The sequence below is a fragment of the Trypanosoma cruzi genome, genomic scaffold (assembly GCF_000209065.1).
Source record: "Trypanosoma cruzi strain CL Brener 1047053516731 genomic scaffold, whole genome shotgun sequence".
NCBI classification, from domain to species: Eukaryota; Euglenozoa; class Kinetoplastea; order Trypanosomatida; family Trypanosomatidae; genus Trypanosoma; species Trypanosoma cruzi.
Window position 1 is genome coordinate 41,995 of NW_001849360.1, and position 15,379 is coordinate 57,373.

The 15,379-nt window shown below is 55.0% G+C and overlaps 6 protein-coding genes and 1 pseudogene across 6 annotated transcripts, besides 4 other annotated features; all 7 read left to right on the plus strand.

The window, feature by feature from the left end:
• Positions 1 to 15,379: part of a sequence feature (areas not merged during assembly with more than two copies in the genome that could not be assigned to a particular haplotype) that runs on past the window's edge.
• On the plus strand, positions 136 to 2,583 carry Tc00.1047053508247.90 (trans-sialidase, putative; the record flags this gene model as incomplete). Its single annotated transcript, XM_807857.1, has 1 exon — positions 136 to 2,583. One exon carries the CDS (start codon positions 136 to 138, stop codon positions 2,581 to 2,583), a length of 2,448 nt encoding a protein of 815 aa, XP_812950.1.
• Positions 2,666 to 2,854: a sequence feature (T-rich).
• On the plus strand, positions 3,877 to 5,076 carry Tc00.1047053508247.100 (annotated as a pseudogene).
• Positions 5,920 to 6,924, plus strand: Tc00.1047053508247.110 (serine-alanine-and proline-rich protein, putative; the record flags this gene model as incomplete). Its single annotated transcript, XM_807858.1, has 1 exon — positions 5,920 to 6,924. One exon carries the CDS (start codon positions 5,920 to 5,922, stop codon positions 6,922 to 6,924), a length of 1,005 nt encoding a protein of 334 aa, XP_812951.1.
• Positions 7,690 to 7,721: a microsatellite.
• On the plus strand, positions 8,168 to 8,524 carry Tc00.1047053508247.120 (elongation factor 1-gamma (EF-1-gamma), putative; the record flags this gene model as incomplete). The annotated part of the gene is made up of 1 exon (XM_807859.1): positions 8,168 to 8,524. The coding sequence occupies one exon, from the start codon at positions 8,168 to 8,170 to the stop codon at positions 8,522 to 8,524; it is 357 nt and encodes a 118-aa protein (XP_812952.1).
• On the plus strand, positions 8,888 to 10,102 carry Tc00.1047053508247.130 (mucin-associated surface protein (MASP), putative; the record flags this gene model as incomplete). Its single annotated transcript, XM_807860.1, has 1 exon — positions 8,888 to 10,102. The coding sequence occupies one exon, from the start codon at positions 8,888 to 8,890 to the stop codon at positions 10,100 to 10,102; it is 1,215 nt and encodes a 404-aa protein (XP_812953.1).
• Positions 10,429 to 10,533: a sequence feature (T-rich).
• On the plus strand, positions 11,674 to 12,294 carry Tc00.1047053508247.140 (uncharacterized protein; the record flags this gene model as incomplete). The annotated part of the gene is made up of 1 exon (XM_807861.1): positions 11,674 to 12,294. One exon carries the CDS (start codon positions 11,674 to 11,676, stop codon positions 12,292 to 12,294), a length of 621 nt encoding a protein of 206 aa, XP_812954.1.
• Tc00.1047053508247.149 (dispersed gene family protein 1 (DGF-1), putative) lies at positions 13,470 to 15,379 on the plus strand (the record flags this gene model as incomplete). Its single annotated transcript, XM_807862.1, has 1 exon — positions 13,470 to 15,379. A coding segment is annotated over one exon (1,910 nt), but the record flags the coding sequence as incomplete, so codon positions are not given.

The window sequence follows — 15,379 nt, forward strand, 5'->3', positions numbered from 1 at the left end:
GTTTCACTCCTTTTTCCTCTTCTCTCTCTTTCCCATACACTAGGAAAGAAAGCAAACAAGCGCTAATCGCTACTGTGAATTCGAAGGCACTGAAAGGAACAACAGCACACACACCGCCCACACACACATATTTGTATGCTCTCACGTGTTGCTGCAGTGAAGGCACCCCGCACACACAACCGTCGCCGCGTGACCGGATCCCGCGGAAGAAGGAGGAAAGGAAGAGAGAGTGAGCCGCAGAGGCCCAACATGTCCCGGCGTGTGTTTACTTCCGCGGTGCTGCTCCTCGTCGTGATGATGTGCTGCGGCAGTGGAGCTGCAGCCACTGAGGGCACGTCGTCAGCTTCAGGATTTTCACCGGATAAAAGTTTTGTTTGGAGAGATAAGAACGGGGGTGAAACAGTGAGTTCGTTACGTGTTCCAGTTCTTGTTGAGATGGATGGTGATGTGTTTGCTGTTGCCGAGGCGCAGTTGAAGGAGGGAGAAAGCAATTTTACTGGGATTGCCTCGGAGCTTCTGGAGTGGACCGATGAAGAATCAAAAGGGGAGTTGGATGCAACTAAACTGAAGACACAAGTGCTGGAGGAATGTCCATCCGACAAAAAGAATTGTGCCTCCCATTCAGAAGCTCAAGATGCTTCCCAAAGCTGGACAAAAGTGCGTGTGAGCCGACCAACAACAGTCGTGCAGGGAAGTGATATTTACATGTTCGCTGGAACTTACAGTTTTGAAGTTACTGAAGGCGCTGCTGGTAGCAAAGCTGCAGCAACTAAATGGGAGCTTTTGGTGGCTGTGGGAAACGTCAGTAACGATGAGAGCAGCGGTAAAAAAAAAATTTGTTGGAAAGACACCTCCGTTATCCCGTGGACTGGTTTTGAAAAAGAACACGAGTCATTGACAGGGCTGATTGGCGGCGGTGGATCGGGTATTCAGATGGAGGACGGCACGCTTGTGTTTCCCGTGGAAGGCACGAAGAATGGAAAGACCGTTTCGCTGATATACTCCTCAGCCACTGAGAGTGGGAAGCTGTCGAAGGGGATGTCTGCCGATGGCTGCAGTGATCCCTCCGTCGTGGAGTGGAAGGACAAACTCATGATGATGACTGCGTGTGGTGACGGCCGCCGCAGGGTGTACGAGTCCGCTGACAAGGGGGATTCGTGGACGGAGGCACTCGGGACACTCTCGCGTGTGTGGGGCAACAAAAAGGGCGTTAGGAGCGGGTTCATCACAGCGAGGATTGAGGACAGGAATGTGATGCTCGTTACTCTGCCGGTGTACGCCAAAAAAGAAGAAAAGGAAAATGTGGAAAAAGGTGAACTCCATCTTTGGCTGACGGACAATACGCACATTGTTGATGTTGGGCCGGCATCTGTGGAAGGAGACGATGTTGCCGCCAGCTCCCTGTTGTACAAAAGCGGAGATAATAATGAGTTGATTGCACTGTACGAGAAGAAGAAGGGCGGTGGGGATACACCATCACCCGGTATGGTCTCTGTGCGTCTGACTGCGCAGCTGAATCGGGTGAAGGAGGTGCTGACGACCTGGAAGAAGGTGGACGAACGTGTCTCTCAGCTGTGCACCACTTTACTTGCTCAGAAGGATCCCTCAGCTTACACTGCCTGCAGCGCTGATAAGATCACGGATGGGCTGGTTGGCTTTTTGTCCGGCAGCTTCTCTGAGGACACATGGAGGGACGAGTACCTCGGAGTGAACGCCACAGTTGAGGGTGGTGCAGCAAAGGCAACAAAGACTTCCGATGGAGTGACGTTCCATGGAGCGTGGGCGGAGTGGCCCGTTGGCAAGCAGGGGGAGAATCAGCTGTACCACTTTGCGAACTACAACTTTACTCTTGTGGCGACGGTGTCCATCGACAAGGTGCCGGAGGAGGGAGATACTCCCATTCCTTTGATGGGTGTGAAGATGAATGATGGAAAGACTGTACTCCTGGGACTGTCGTACAACAACAAAGAAAAGAAGTGGCAGCTGCTGTGCGGTGGCGGAACGAAGTCGGAAGGGCTTAGCAGCAATTGGGAGCCAGGGAAAACAAAACGCCACGTGGTAATTTTGCAACGGAACGGCAACCAGGGCACCGCGTACGTCGATGGTCAGCGTGTGGGGAATGAGCAATGTGCATTTGGAAATTCGGAATCGCAAGAGATCTCACACTTCTACATTGGAGGGGATGGAGAGAACACAGCGGGTGACGAAGACGTGTCTGTGACGGTGACGAACGTCCTGCTGTACAACCGCCCGTTGGATGAAGCAGTGATTACTGCGCTTCACACGGAAAGCGTTACTATTCCAAAGCTGGATCATGCAAAACCAGAGCCGAGGGGTACTCCGTCTACTCCTGCCGGGCAACAGCCGTCGGAATTGGGGCATTTGGTGGGAAGCAGTAAAGTTGCGAGTGGTGGTGTGGAGGGGGCCGATCCACAGATCAGGGGAGTAAATGCCACGGCACTCAGCAGCAACCTCGTAAATGTGTCGCAAGAAAATAACAGCGATGCCAGCAGTATGCGTGGGAGCGGACTGCTGCCATCGCTGCTTCTTCTGTTGGGACTGTGGGGGCTTGCGGCCCAGTGAGGCGTGACTGGCTGCCGCGTGGGACAATTGCGACCTTCCGAGCACAGAATTACTTCCAAGAACTAACTTTTTCCTTAAGATATTTTCTTCTTTTTTTTTTTGCTTTTTATAATTTTTTGTTTTGTTTCTGAGCGTTTTTTTCTTTTTGTTTTAATTCTTTTCTTTTTGTTTTGTTTTTTTATTGCTGTGCGTTTTTGTTTTTGTTCTTTTTGTTTTAATTTTTTTCTGTTTTTTTTTTCATTTTTTTTTTTTTTCATTTTTTTTTTTTTTTACTCCCCATCCCTCTTTTTTGCTTTTGGGGCAATCACGATGGACGTTTTTCTTTTCTACTCTTCCCTCTTTAATTGTTTGTTGCTGCACTCTTCCTGCGAGGGGTGCCGTGTGTTTCCCGCCCAACTGCTCCACTCGCACACCCACCGACACGCTCATGACGACGGCCCTGTGCGCCTCGCCTGCTGCACGCATGAGGCGGGGCCGCGACGAACGGCGCGCTGCGGGAGCCGTGACGTGTGGGCGTGCGACGAGGGCCTGTGGGGCGGCGCACACATTTCTTCCCTCTTGTTTGTTTTGTTTGCGGCCAGGGCTGGCAGACACCCGCAGCGCCACACACACACAGCCACACCCTGCCGCCGTGTTTTTCTTTTGTTATTTTGTTTTTTGTGTTTATTTCACGCGCCGGCAGTCTCGTCAGCATTTCTTTCCCTCCTGATGATTTCTTTTCTTTTGCTGCGCTCACTTTCCCGATGGAGTGACGCGACTCCCGTCATGTCTGCGTGCTTCTCTCAGTCCCCACACACACGAGTGACTGTGCTCTGCGGGCCGCACTCGCACGCCGATGAGAGGGCTGAGGGGAGCAGCAACACGCAGATGACCCCGTGAAATATAAACGATGTGCGGACACACGGAGGGTCAGACGGCTGAAAGACATTTAAATACCTTTTAATTTTCTTTTGTGGGCAAAATATATACAGACAGTTTGGTGTGGCCACACGGCAGCCGGCTGCTTTTTTAAATTTATTTGTGTGGAACAGTAATGGACGTTTTCTTTTTACTTATGATTATTTTGTGTGATGGGGTTTATATAAGACGAAGGGGAAAGCTTTTTTTTGTTTTGGATAAATCTTGTGTGAATTGCCACTGCTTGGGCTGCAGTGCAGTCATGAGTTTGAGCGGTCGTCTTGTTGCTTCCGTTATGCGTCTCCGCTGTACGTTTTTGTGCGTCCCTCCACATACTCTGCTCCCTTTTCTACTTCTTTGCTTTGTGTTTCTGCAGGCACACAACACACACACAAGATGCACATTGCAGTGGATTTGAATGCTTCTTTTGCAGTGCATGCTGGCAGCTGCGTGTGGCTGTTGTCTTCTTCCGTGGCCATGAGGAGAAGGGAGGAGGGAGTGCGCAGCCCGAGTCTCTTTTCCTGCGGGTGTGATGCACCGCGTGTGACTGCGTTGAGCTGGGCTCCGTGTCCCATTGAGGGCGGGATGGCAGGAAATTTTGTTGCCGCGTCATGGATGGATGAGGGTGCACTGTCGCGTGTGGCTGGTGTGGTGGGTGCTTGCTCCGTGTTTGTGACGGCTGTTGGGAGTGCTGGAGATTTATCTGGTGATGCGGATGCGGTGGTTGTGCCGGTGGATGTGTCGTGTGCTCCGAGTGACGGCAGCCTGAGCTATCGCGTGTGTGCGTGTGTGTGGAGGAATTGTTCTGCTGCCAGTGCTGAGGCTGAGTGTGAGAATTATACTTTCAGTGGCTTTGGTGTGCGCATGCATTGCAGAGATGGTGAGCTGGGTGCTGTGTGCCATGTGGCCCATGCGGTGCACACATGTAGCAACTGTGCTGCCAGCTGTGCAACGAAGGAGGAAGGGGCCACCGTTGCCTTCACGATGAATGTGACGACACATAAATACGCCGGCCCTTATGAATTGTTGTGGCGTCAATTTCCCCCGATGGAACCATCCATCCGCCTGCACGGAGCAGCGATGCTGACCGGACGGGCATCTGTCAGTTGCTTCCACCCCGTGAAGGGAAGGATGACACGAAATCTGGTGGGACAACTGCACCGCAAGTTAATGCTGAGCCGTCACGTCAAAACGAGGATTGGCGACGGTCTGCGGCGGCTGACGCACCCAACACCGTCGATCCGAGTCCCGCATCCAACACGGCGACCAACACGTCCGAGACGAGGCCTGAGTTTGCCAGCAATCCGAACGAAATGATGGTCCCGAATGCATCCAAGAAGAGGCCTTCCTTTGCCAAAGGTCCGAGAATATTAGTGGCGTCGAATGCATCCGGGATTATGTCTGTCACTTGTGGCGGCAGGGAACACGTTGCTGCGGATAACACGGACGAGGTGAATGAGCGCAGCGCCACTGGACACAAATCCCTCGTTTTAGAAAATGGCGTTGCAGGCAGTGGATTTGTTGCTGAGGGTGATGCGGACGGATTGACTCAACGCAATGCCTCTGGACACGATAGCAAACCCCTATTACGATAATTCACCGCGCAGTAATCCGGAAACGGTGTGAGTCCCGACGACTGCTTTGCCCTGCACAACGACGCGAAATTGACACTGCGAGAGTTAACTGCTGACGGCACTGTGCGTGCGTGTGTGTGTTGGGAGTGGCTGCTTCTTTTGGGATTGTGTGGATTTGCGACTCAGCACGGAGGACATGTGCCGCGTTTCCTGCGTGTTTTCTTTCATTATTTACATTTTACTGTTGGTTTTCGTTGTTCTCCTGGAATAATGAGCGTCCTTTATTATTTCATGGTCGGTTGCTGCACACCGTCATGAGTGACATGTTTCCCCCTCTTTTTGTTTGTTGCCCACACGCGGTGCCGGCGCTGCGGCTGTGCGTCCCACGGACTGCGCGAAACGATGAGTGGAATAACACGCCGGATGCCGCATGAAATGTGAGGGATGTTGTGTGGGCTCATGGAACGATACGTTTTTTAAAGTTTTATTTCCTCTTGTGGTGCGGGCAATATATGTATGCACAACCACACGATCCTCTTCTGTGCTGCATGGCACATGAAATAAAAGTATTGTCCGATTGATTTTTTTTGTTTTAATTTTACGGGAGTTTTGCCTGACTCTCAACTATTTTGTCTTCCGTTTTTTGCTGCTGTGTTTTTTCTTGCTTGTTTAACTTCTGGTCTGAGGGACGGTGTGCGAGTCCTGCAGTTGTAATGATTCCGTCTGTCTTTTTTGGTGCGCGCTTCTTCTGGCTGCTGCCATTTATTACCATGCGGTGGCTGTCCGTGGTGTAGCTGCTGTCTCTCTACTTCCTTTCTCATGCTCCTGCGGATCGAATCCAAGTTATTCAACAGCGATAGTTTCGATGATGCGCCGTGTGTTCTGTGTCGTGTTGGCGCTTACACTGCTGTGCTGCTGCTTGTGCGTGTTTGCCGCGGAGGAGGAAGTGGAGGAGGAGGTGCTGCCGGTGGATGCGGTGTGTGCGGGTGACGGTGAAAACGTTGGGCGCTGGCAACTCCGTGGGAGGCCACTGTGGTACAACTGCACGGCTGAAGCTAGCGGTTTGGGAAAGATGATTTGCGGCATGGGCGCTGGAAACTGTGCCCCGGAGGATGTTAAAAAACGTGTTGAAGGGAATGCGAAGGATGGCGTCTTCGAGATCAAATTCCATACGCCCACTCCAGGCCGGGTGAAGAGTTGGTGGGAGAGTAACGTGGAGCCGAAGCCGGCCACCGCTGCAAGTGGTCCGGCCAAACCTGCGGAAGAAAGACCTCCGGTGGATCGAGAGGAGGAGGCTCCTCGTGACACCACCACAATAAGTTCAGGATCTTCTCCCGCTGGCGTTGGGGGTTCCGCTGGTGCCCTTTCTTTGCCACCTACAACTCCGCGTGACGCTGGTGCTAACGCTGCTGCTGGCGCTGCGGGCAAGACGGATCCTTCTCCTCCTGCGACTTTGCAAGCGCAGAATCCCGCTCCCTCTGGTGAACTTCAAGGCGCTGCACATTCTGCTTCTGCTGCGTCAGAATCCCCACCAGATCCGGAGCCCACAGAGAGCGGGGAACACTCCTCCCATGACCCTCCAGCGGGACGACAGGAAGAGACTGTTGATGCGCCACCGACTCGGTTGTCCCAGACCGGCGAGGACGGTGGCGCAGCGGAAGGCGCCGAAGAGGACACCGCCAACACCACCGACGCCGCCACCAGCGAAGGCAATGCTACGGCGGCAGGCATGCCTGGTCCCCTTTCCTCTGCGCCCACAACGAGGGCGTTGGAGAACAGTGCGGGAAATGACGCCTGCTTCCACGACCCCCGTCTGCATACCCGGCTGCTGCTTGTTTTGGCTGCGCTCACGTACGGGACACTGGGCTGAAGAATTGAATGCGTGCTATAATTGCCAGCACTCAATCACAGGAATCCGTGCGTTTCTTTTTGTTTTTACGTAATAAATAATAGAAAATAATGAACATTTGTTTTGCTTCATTTGCTTCAGCTGTGCTGCTGTGTGCTTCATTTTGCTGCTCCCTATACCCGTCACGTTGAAGGAATCCCAGACACACTCATATGCACGACACGTCCAGTACTGTTTGCGTGGACATATTTGTGTGTGTGGGTGCATGCACACTGGATCCATTTGTTGCGGCTTCTTTTTTTTCGTGTTCTTATATTTTTAATTTCCTTCTTCTTGCTTGCTGTTCTTTTTGCTTTTAGCTTGCCGCGGGACGTTGTGTGTGTTCTTTAATGATTTAAATTTCTTAATTTTTTCTTTTGTTTTTTTCTTTCATCCCTCTTTTTTGCTTTTGGGGGCAATCACGATGGAAGTTTTTTTTTTCTACTCTTCCCTCTTTAATTGTTTGTTGCTGCGCTCTTCCCGTGAGGGGTGCCGTGTGTTTGCCACCCAACTGCTCCACTCGCACACCCACCGACACGCTCATGACGACGGCCCTGTGCGCCTCGCCTGCTGCACGCATGAGGAGGGGCCGCGACGAACGGCGCGCTGAGGGAGCCGTGACGTGTGGGCGTGCGACGAGGGCCTGTGGGGCGGCGCACACATTTCTTCCCTCTTGTTTTGTTTTCTTGCGGCCAGGGCTGGCAGACACCCGCAGCACCACACACACAGCCACACCCTGCCGCCGTGTTTTTCTTTTTCTTTTTTGTTTCTTTTTTTTTATTAGATGGACGTGTGCCGCCACCGTGCGTGGTTGTTGATGTTGGGGCCGTGCCGCACGTATCGCTGCCATCCAGCTGTGCCTCTCGCTGTGCTGATGTGCCTCCCTGTGCTCCTCCTCTTCTCTGCTCCTCCAGCACACACAGAGATAAGTGATTGCACAGTGCTCTGCAGGAATGCTCTTGGCGACGGTGGGACGTTGGCTTGCATCCCGTGCCGAGATGGCGAGGCCACTGCGTGTGTGCCTGCGGTGGGAATCACGGTGCCATTGGATGGATGTGTGTGGGACACCTTTTGCATTGTGCTGGAGGCCGGCTGACGCGGCTGCACGATGCCCGCCATGCGTGAAGGTGTTGCCTGCTCTTGGGGTCATTCTTCTCTCCTCGTTGTTTTTGCTTTGCCGTGTGCGTTGCTCGGTGTGTGCTGACGCGTGACGGACGGTGCCACGATGGCCTCCTCTGGCGATGACAGTCGCTGTGCTCCTGGCACACATCCACACACAATTCCCTGTGTCTCTCTGCGGGAGCTGGATGAGTTGAAGATCGATTACAGCCACACGGACACCCGCACAGTTGCTGCGCCGTACTTCTTCCAGCACTGCGATGCCGCCGGCTGCACGACGTTGTGGTACAACAAGTACAACAAGATGCAGTGCATGACGGCCAACCTGATCCGTGTGTGGTTGCAGCGCATGGAGCACGTGGGCCAGTACGCGTTGGGCGCTGCACTCATGTTTGTGGAGCAGAGGCGGCACGACATTGTGGCGCTGTGTGTGTTGGGCGGCCGGGCATGCCGGCGATTTTGAGGGCCGTGGTGGACACGGAGCTGTTTGACTGAGAGGAGGTGGAATTTGCAGCGCAGCGTGAGTGCATGACGGACTGCCTGTGCTGGGAGGGCCCGACGATCCCGAGGCCTGTGCTGGAGGGTCTGAGGAAAGAGAGTAACAGTAATGGTGACTGTGGAGTGTGAGAAAAGGTGCACGGCGAGGAGCGCTCCTCTTTTGCTTTGTTTTGATTGTTGTTGAGCGGCGCCCACCTCATTTTTGTTGTGGTGCGTGACTCTCGTTGCTGGATTGGGTGGTGCGTGGTTGTGTGATTTGTCTCTCCTTTTGCTTTGTGTTGGCGGAGTGTTAGTTTGTGCTGAAGGCTGCACGCAAGTGACAGGAGTGATGGCGATGATGACTGGCCGTGTGCTGCTGGTGTGTGCCCTCTGCGTGCTGTGGTGCGGCGTTTCGGTGGTGATGGCGTCCAACGTTGGTGGTTTGGCTCCTCACGCAGAAATCAACGTTTTTTTTGGCCGGTGGTATTCATTGATGATGGGCGATTGTGAAAATACTTCAGCGTTCGAAAACGGCACGGTGAATGAGTCCGCAGTTGAGGAATGCAAACGTGAAGCGAAAAAGGCCCTTTGTGACTTTTTTTATGGCGACCATTCGGGTGAACATGACGCATCTCATTTGCACTCTATTTGTTCGCCGGATGTTGGCTCCGGAGGGGCTGTTGATCAGCAGGCACAGGAGCAAATCCTCACGTTGCGTGAAACAGGAAATCCAGCACCGCCAACAACTCCACAGGGTTTGTCAGAGGAATCGCCGGACACACCACCAACACCGGCATCTGCAGGAGCCTCCTCACAAGCACCGCCCATCCAAGCATCAACGGAACCAACAGTACTCGCAAAACAAGCAGAGCCCAACACTGCGGGCTCGGTGCCGCCGAAGCAGTCACAGGGAGGAGCAGAGGCAATGCGTCCACCTCAAGAACCTCCAAAGGTATCCAGTATACACGACACAGCTACCCAAAGGGATCCACCAACTGAGGATCGGGCGGAACAAACATTACCCCCAGCAAAAGCCAATGATAATTCCAGCGATCACAGTGAAGAGGGCACCGCGGAGGAAAGCACCGTTGATACTCCAGCATCAGGTGCTGTGCAGACAGAAGGAAACGAAAGTGAAACACCGGGCAGCGGCTTGAAGAAAACAAAAACACCGCACACTACAGTTGAAGGAAGTAACATAGTAAAGCCTGGCGACAGTGAGAGCAGCTCCACGGCTCCTCCAGCGGGAGAGTCAGACGCTGCCACAACCACAACCCAGAACAATCATGATGCGCGTAGACTCAACAGCAATGGCAACAATACATTCACAGAAGAAGTGGATCAGATGGAAGCAGCAATAAAACCCCAAAGCGCACCAGACAGCATTGACACCGCAGCAGCCAACAGTGAAGCATCCACAACAGCCATAACCATCTCCACTAACACAACAAACAAAACAACCACCGGAGACAGTGACAGCAGCACCGCGGTCTCCCACACCACCTCCCCTCTTTTGCTTCTTCTTGTTGTTGCGTGTGCGGCTGCTGCGGTGGTGGCCGCGTGAGAGTGAGTGTGAGAGAGCCGTGCACCGCCCGCACACACACTCGTCTTTCACTCACTCTCTGTGTGTGTCCCCTTGCATGGACTCTCGCCCTCACCTCACCCCACGAGGCACACACAATAATGTGCCCATTGTATATATGCATGCACACCCATGCAGGCCTGTTGGTGCTCTCTTTTGCACGACACGCACCGCTGCCGTCCTGCCTGGCTGCATGGGCGGAGCACCGTAACTGTTTGTTTTTTATTTTTTTTTGTAATCTTTTTTATTTGCTTTTGCTATGAGCGTTTATCTATTTCGTACAAACCCATTCCCTTTTTTTCTGCGGATTTTAAATTTATTTTCCTGTTTGCTTTTTTTCTTGTTTTAAAAAAGTTTTTTTTGTTTTTTTTATTATTATTTTTCATCCTCCATCCCTTCTTTTTTTTGCTTTTGGGGCAATCACGATGGACCTTTTTCTTTTCTACTCTTCCCTCTTTAATTGTTTCTGCTGCGCTCTTCCCGTGAGGGGTGCCGTGTGTTTGCCACCCAACTGCTCCACTCGCACACCGCCGACACGCTCATGACGACGGCCCTGTGCGCCTCGCCTGCTGCACGCATGAGGCGGGGCCGCGACGAACGGCGCGCTGAGGGAGCCGTGACGTGTGGGCGTGCGACGAGGGCCTGTGGGGCGGCGCACACATTTCTTCCCTCTTGTTTTGTTTTTCTTTGCGGTCAGGGCGGGCAGACACCCGCAGCGCCACACACACAGCCACACCCTGCCGCCGTGTTTTTCTTTTTTTTCTTTGGACGGGTGTGTGCCGTTGCCACCGTGCTGTGTTGGAGAATGGGGAGCAGCACCGGACGTATCGCTGTCCAGCTTTGCATCCTCAGTCTCTTCTTTAATTAATGGGTGTCTGCGACATACCGACATGAGTGAAGTGCTTCTTTTCTTTTTTGCTTTTTACTGCCTACACGCGGTGCCGGCTCTGCGGCTGTGCGTCCCATGGACTGCACGAAACGAGGATTGGAAGAACAGGCCGGATGCCGCGCGAAATGTGAAGGATGTTGTGTGGGCTGGTGGAACAGTAAGGTCTTTTCTTTGACTTTTTTTTCTTGTTGCAGGCAATATGCACACACAAACACATGACTGCATGTTACTCCCTGGTACATGAAATAAACTTTTTTCCGAATCATTTTTTCCTTTTTATATTTTTAGGAGTTTTTCTGGACTCTCACCCTTTTTTTTGTGTTTTGGTAAATAGCCACGGTTTATTTTATTTTTTGTGTTGTGTTCACTACCACTGTGTGTCTCCGTGTTCCGTTGAGTATCTCTCTGCTGGCTGTGCTGTTGACATGCCCCGCTTCTTTTTACTGCTTGAGGCATCGATGGTCCGCGACGACGATTGTTTTTGTTCCCCATTGCGATGGCACGAGGGTGACTGGGTGCCGGCCTGCTGAGTGCACTTGGAGGGAGAAGATGGTGTGCGCCATGCCTCACTGTGGGTGGGACGCCAATCCACCACGACCTGCTGTGGGGCGTAATTCCAATCCGTTGGGGCGGAGGGAAGTAAGCGACAGCGCCATGGACTTGGATGTGCCCCGTCCATCTTGTTGCCGCCGTGCGTGTGCGGTGCGCACGACTCTATCTTGCGGTACGGCGTGGATGGCGGTGTCTCTGCGTGCGTTGTGCGGCGGGCTTTTTCTTCTCCATGTCTTCGCCCTTTTGTGTGTGGGAAAGTTGTGGGAAAGGATATGTACGGGAGAGTGAGCGTGGGTGGCTGCCAGCCTCGCCCCGCGCATTGGGGGCTTCCATAGACGTAGATTTGCTTGACGGCGTTTTGCGGCACCCAGGGCGTAGCGAGGAGGAGGATGGGGAAGATCTATTGTGGGCAGAAGGAGGATGGATGACACAGTCCCCTTCCGTGTCCTTCCCGATATTGTTGGCAGTACATACTGAGAGCGTAAATTTGGGCGAGTGCGGGATGAAACGTTTATGCCGCTTTTTGCGTGCTACTCAATCGTCGTCATTGCAGGCTGTCGTTACGCTGCGTTGTGGTGCGGTGCCGTTTGATGTGGGAAGGGTGCGATGCCACGGCTACTGCTCACCACAACCATTTATTGCCTCTGCATTGTCATTGTTGTTTTTCAGTTTGTGTGAATTTTTTCTGCGCTCGCATAATATTTTCTTTTGCTTCACGATGAATTTGTTGTAGGAGCTTTGATTTTGGTGCCTGCTTCACGGCGCTTCGCCTCGTGTGTCGGTTGCGGTGCTTCCACGTGGTGCCAAAGCGTTTGATGGAGTGTTCATTCTTCTTTTTGCGCCCTGCAGCCGACCTTGTTTGGCCATGGCGGCAGCAGTGGAGCTCTGCGACTGCGTGCTTGCCGTGCGTGTCTCATCTTTTGCCGCTGCCCCCTCGTTGTGTTGGTGGGGGAGGAGACGAGCGACTGCGTTGGTGGAGTTACACCCCAGTGGGAGAGGGAAGGCGCCGACCGCTGCTGACGGCGACGGTCTTTGCTGCAGGTGATCTGACGGGATGACGTCACCGGTGTCACGGTCAACCGAGATGGATGAGGACCGCACTGCGTCTCCCACCCCTCTCATCATCCTCTCTGTCCACTGCAGTCACACGCCACACGCACCGCAGGGCAGCGGCGCGACCACCATCCGGATGTCTGTGAGCCAATCGGAATGCAAAATCGATGTGGACCTTTTTCCCCGTGCTTGAGTGCTGCCGTGCTTCTTTATTTTTACTTTGTTGTGTATGCCGTGCGCGCATGGTGCCGCTGATTGCTGCGCAACGCCGAATCGCGTGAACAAGAAACGATGCTTTGACTGCTGGCGACCGGCGACCTCTCCGCTCCACTTACGCACCAACAACAACAACAACCTTTCGGACGCGCTTGATGGCTGGCGGTCGTAACGCTGCTACGTGGTCTGTCTTGGCTCTTGTGTGTCGTGCGCGGCATCGGGACTTTCCTGTGATGCAGCCATTCGGTAACAGGAGCGGTGCCAGTGGTCATGTGGCTTTTTGCCGGGATTCCGCCACTCGGAACGGTGGCTGTACGGGGCTGTGTGGGCGGTGGGGAAGGCTATGGTGTCACTGAATTGATTGCGTCTGCGCGGCTTTGTGTCGGCGGCTGTACTGCGACGGTTATGGTGTATGACCGGATGCCTCTGCGTGCCACTGTGCTTGGTTACTGTTGTTGTTGCCTTTTATTCTTTTTTGAGCGTGCAGTTAGAGATACTTTTGCTCGACCAGCACAATTATCGTTTCAAGGTGTTAGGGATTAATTGCAGTATTAGGATTGGTAGTACTGGGATAACGATCTGGCAGAATTGTGTCACTGAATTCGCCATCTGTAGAAAGGGATTTGTTGGACAGGAGTTATGGTCGACGGGGCGAGTGCGACACACCACGACAGCTCTATTGGTACGTGTTTGGGTCGGTGGATGCGGTCTGCGGTGGGTGCGTGTCCGCGCAGCCGGCACCGTGTGCAGCGCAGGGCCATTGCGGCTGTGCGTGTGGCGCTGCTCGTCGTGTTGGTGCTGGCAGCTGCTGCGTGTATGCCCGCAGTGCATGCGATGGTGTTGCGACTGCGGGGCGGCACGGTGGACAGAGCCATCACGGTTGGCCGCGCTATGGACACGGTGCTGATGGACGGCGTGTCCATCACGAACGGCGTGGCTGTGGTGTTCGACGTGGCGGCGATGCTTCCCGGCGCGCTGCGCATTGAACTGAGGAACTGCGTGTGCAACGGCGGTGCGCAGATCTACGTGCGGGGCTACAGCGGCGAGCCGGCGAGTGACCGGAGCCTGGAGTTGAGCGTGAGCGGGCTGTCCGGCGGCTACTGCTCGCTTGTGTTTGTGCACAACCTGCCGGCACACACGAACGTGACGGTCCGTGACTCGACGATTGTGACGCCTGGACCGATGCGCTACTCGCAGCTGAGTGGACTGACGGACGCGGTGGCGTCGCCGCTTTTGCTGCACGCGACGTCGCTGTTGCAGACGCAGCTGCGTGTGAGCAACACTGTGCTGAGGTCGTTGCACGCGGGCGGGTCGGCGGTGTACGTTGGCGGCGGCGTGGACCTGCTGTCGAGTGCGGTGGTGCTTGACGGCGTGTCGCTGGAGGCGTCGGGCGGTCTGGCCGCGTCCGCGTTGCGTGTGGCGCCCTCGTCGCGTCTCAGTCTGCGGAGCCACTCGGTGTTCTCCGTGACAAACGTGTCGGTTGTGAGCAGCGGCGGCGGCATTGTGCTTGGAGAGCGCCTCGAGGTGGTTGATTCGGCGCTGCGCTTCGTGCGCGTCAAGGGGTCTGTCGCGTCGTCGCTGGTGCGCTGCGACGGTGGGACGGTCGGTGGCGGCGGGTGGGTGGAGCTGCGCGACGTGTGGGCGGTGGGCGAGGCGTCGTCGGTGGCGTCGCTGTCGGGGGTGACGCTGGGCGGCGGCACCGTGTCGATTGCGCACTGCGTTGCCGCCGGCGCGACGCTTGTCTCCGGGCCGACGATCACGAGCGGCGTCGTGTCGGTGCAGTGCAACCGTGCCGGCGGCCGGGTGCTGCAGAGCGGCGGCGACTACCGCATGGCCGGCCTTCCCTCCGTGAGCGTGGTGCCGTGCGACGGCTGTGAGGCTGCGGTGGCGTGCTTCGATGCACTGACGGCGTCGTTCTCCGACTGCGTGTGCGGCTGCCGTGCCGGCGGCGTGGGCGAGGCGTGCCTGCCGTTCGAAGTGCCGGTTGCGAGGGCCGGTGGTGGTGGCGGTGTGGAGGATTGCGTGAGTGGCGTGACGCTGACGGAGTCCGTGACGGTTGGTGGTGGGCGGGCGATGGCGTGCCTTGACTCGGTGGTGTTCAGTGGGCCGATCACTGTGGCGGTGGACCTGCGCTCGATGGATGCGTTCGCTGACGCGTTGAACGTGACGCTGCGACACTGCGTGCTCGTGGGCGGTGCGCAGCTGCGGATTGGCGGCCTCAGCGAGAGCACGGCGCGCCTGATGCCCCACGCCCTCGTCAACATGACGAACGTGACGTCGCTGGAGGGCGTGATTGTGCTGCATGGCGCGATGCCGCTGCACTCGAGTGTGCTGCTGGCGAACTCAACGCTGCGCGCGACGGTTGGCGGGTCGCAGTACGTGCAGACGACCCCTGGCTTTGAGGGATTTCGGTACGGCCCCGCGCTTGTCCTGGACGGCGTCCGGCTTCTGTCGACGCGGTTTGTCATGACGCGGTCGTCGCTAGCGTGTGGCGGGGGCTCGTGCGCTGCGATGCTCGTGGAGCGCGGCTTCGTCGCGAATCTGTCCAG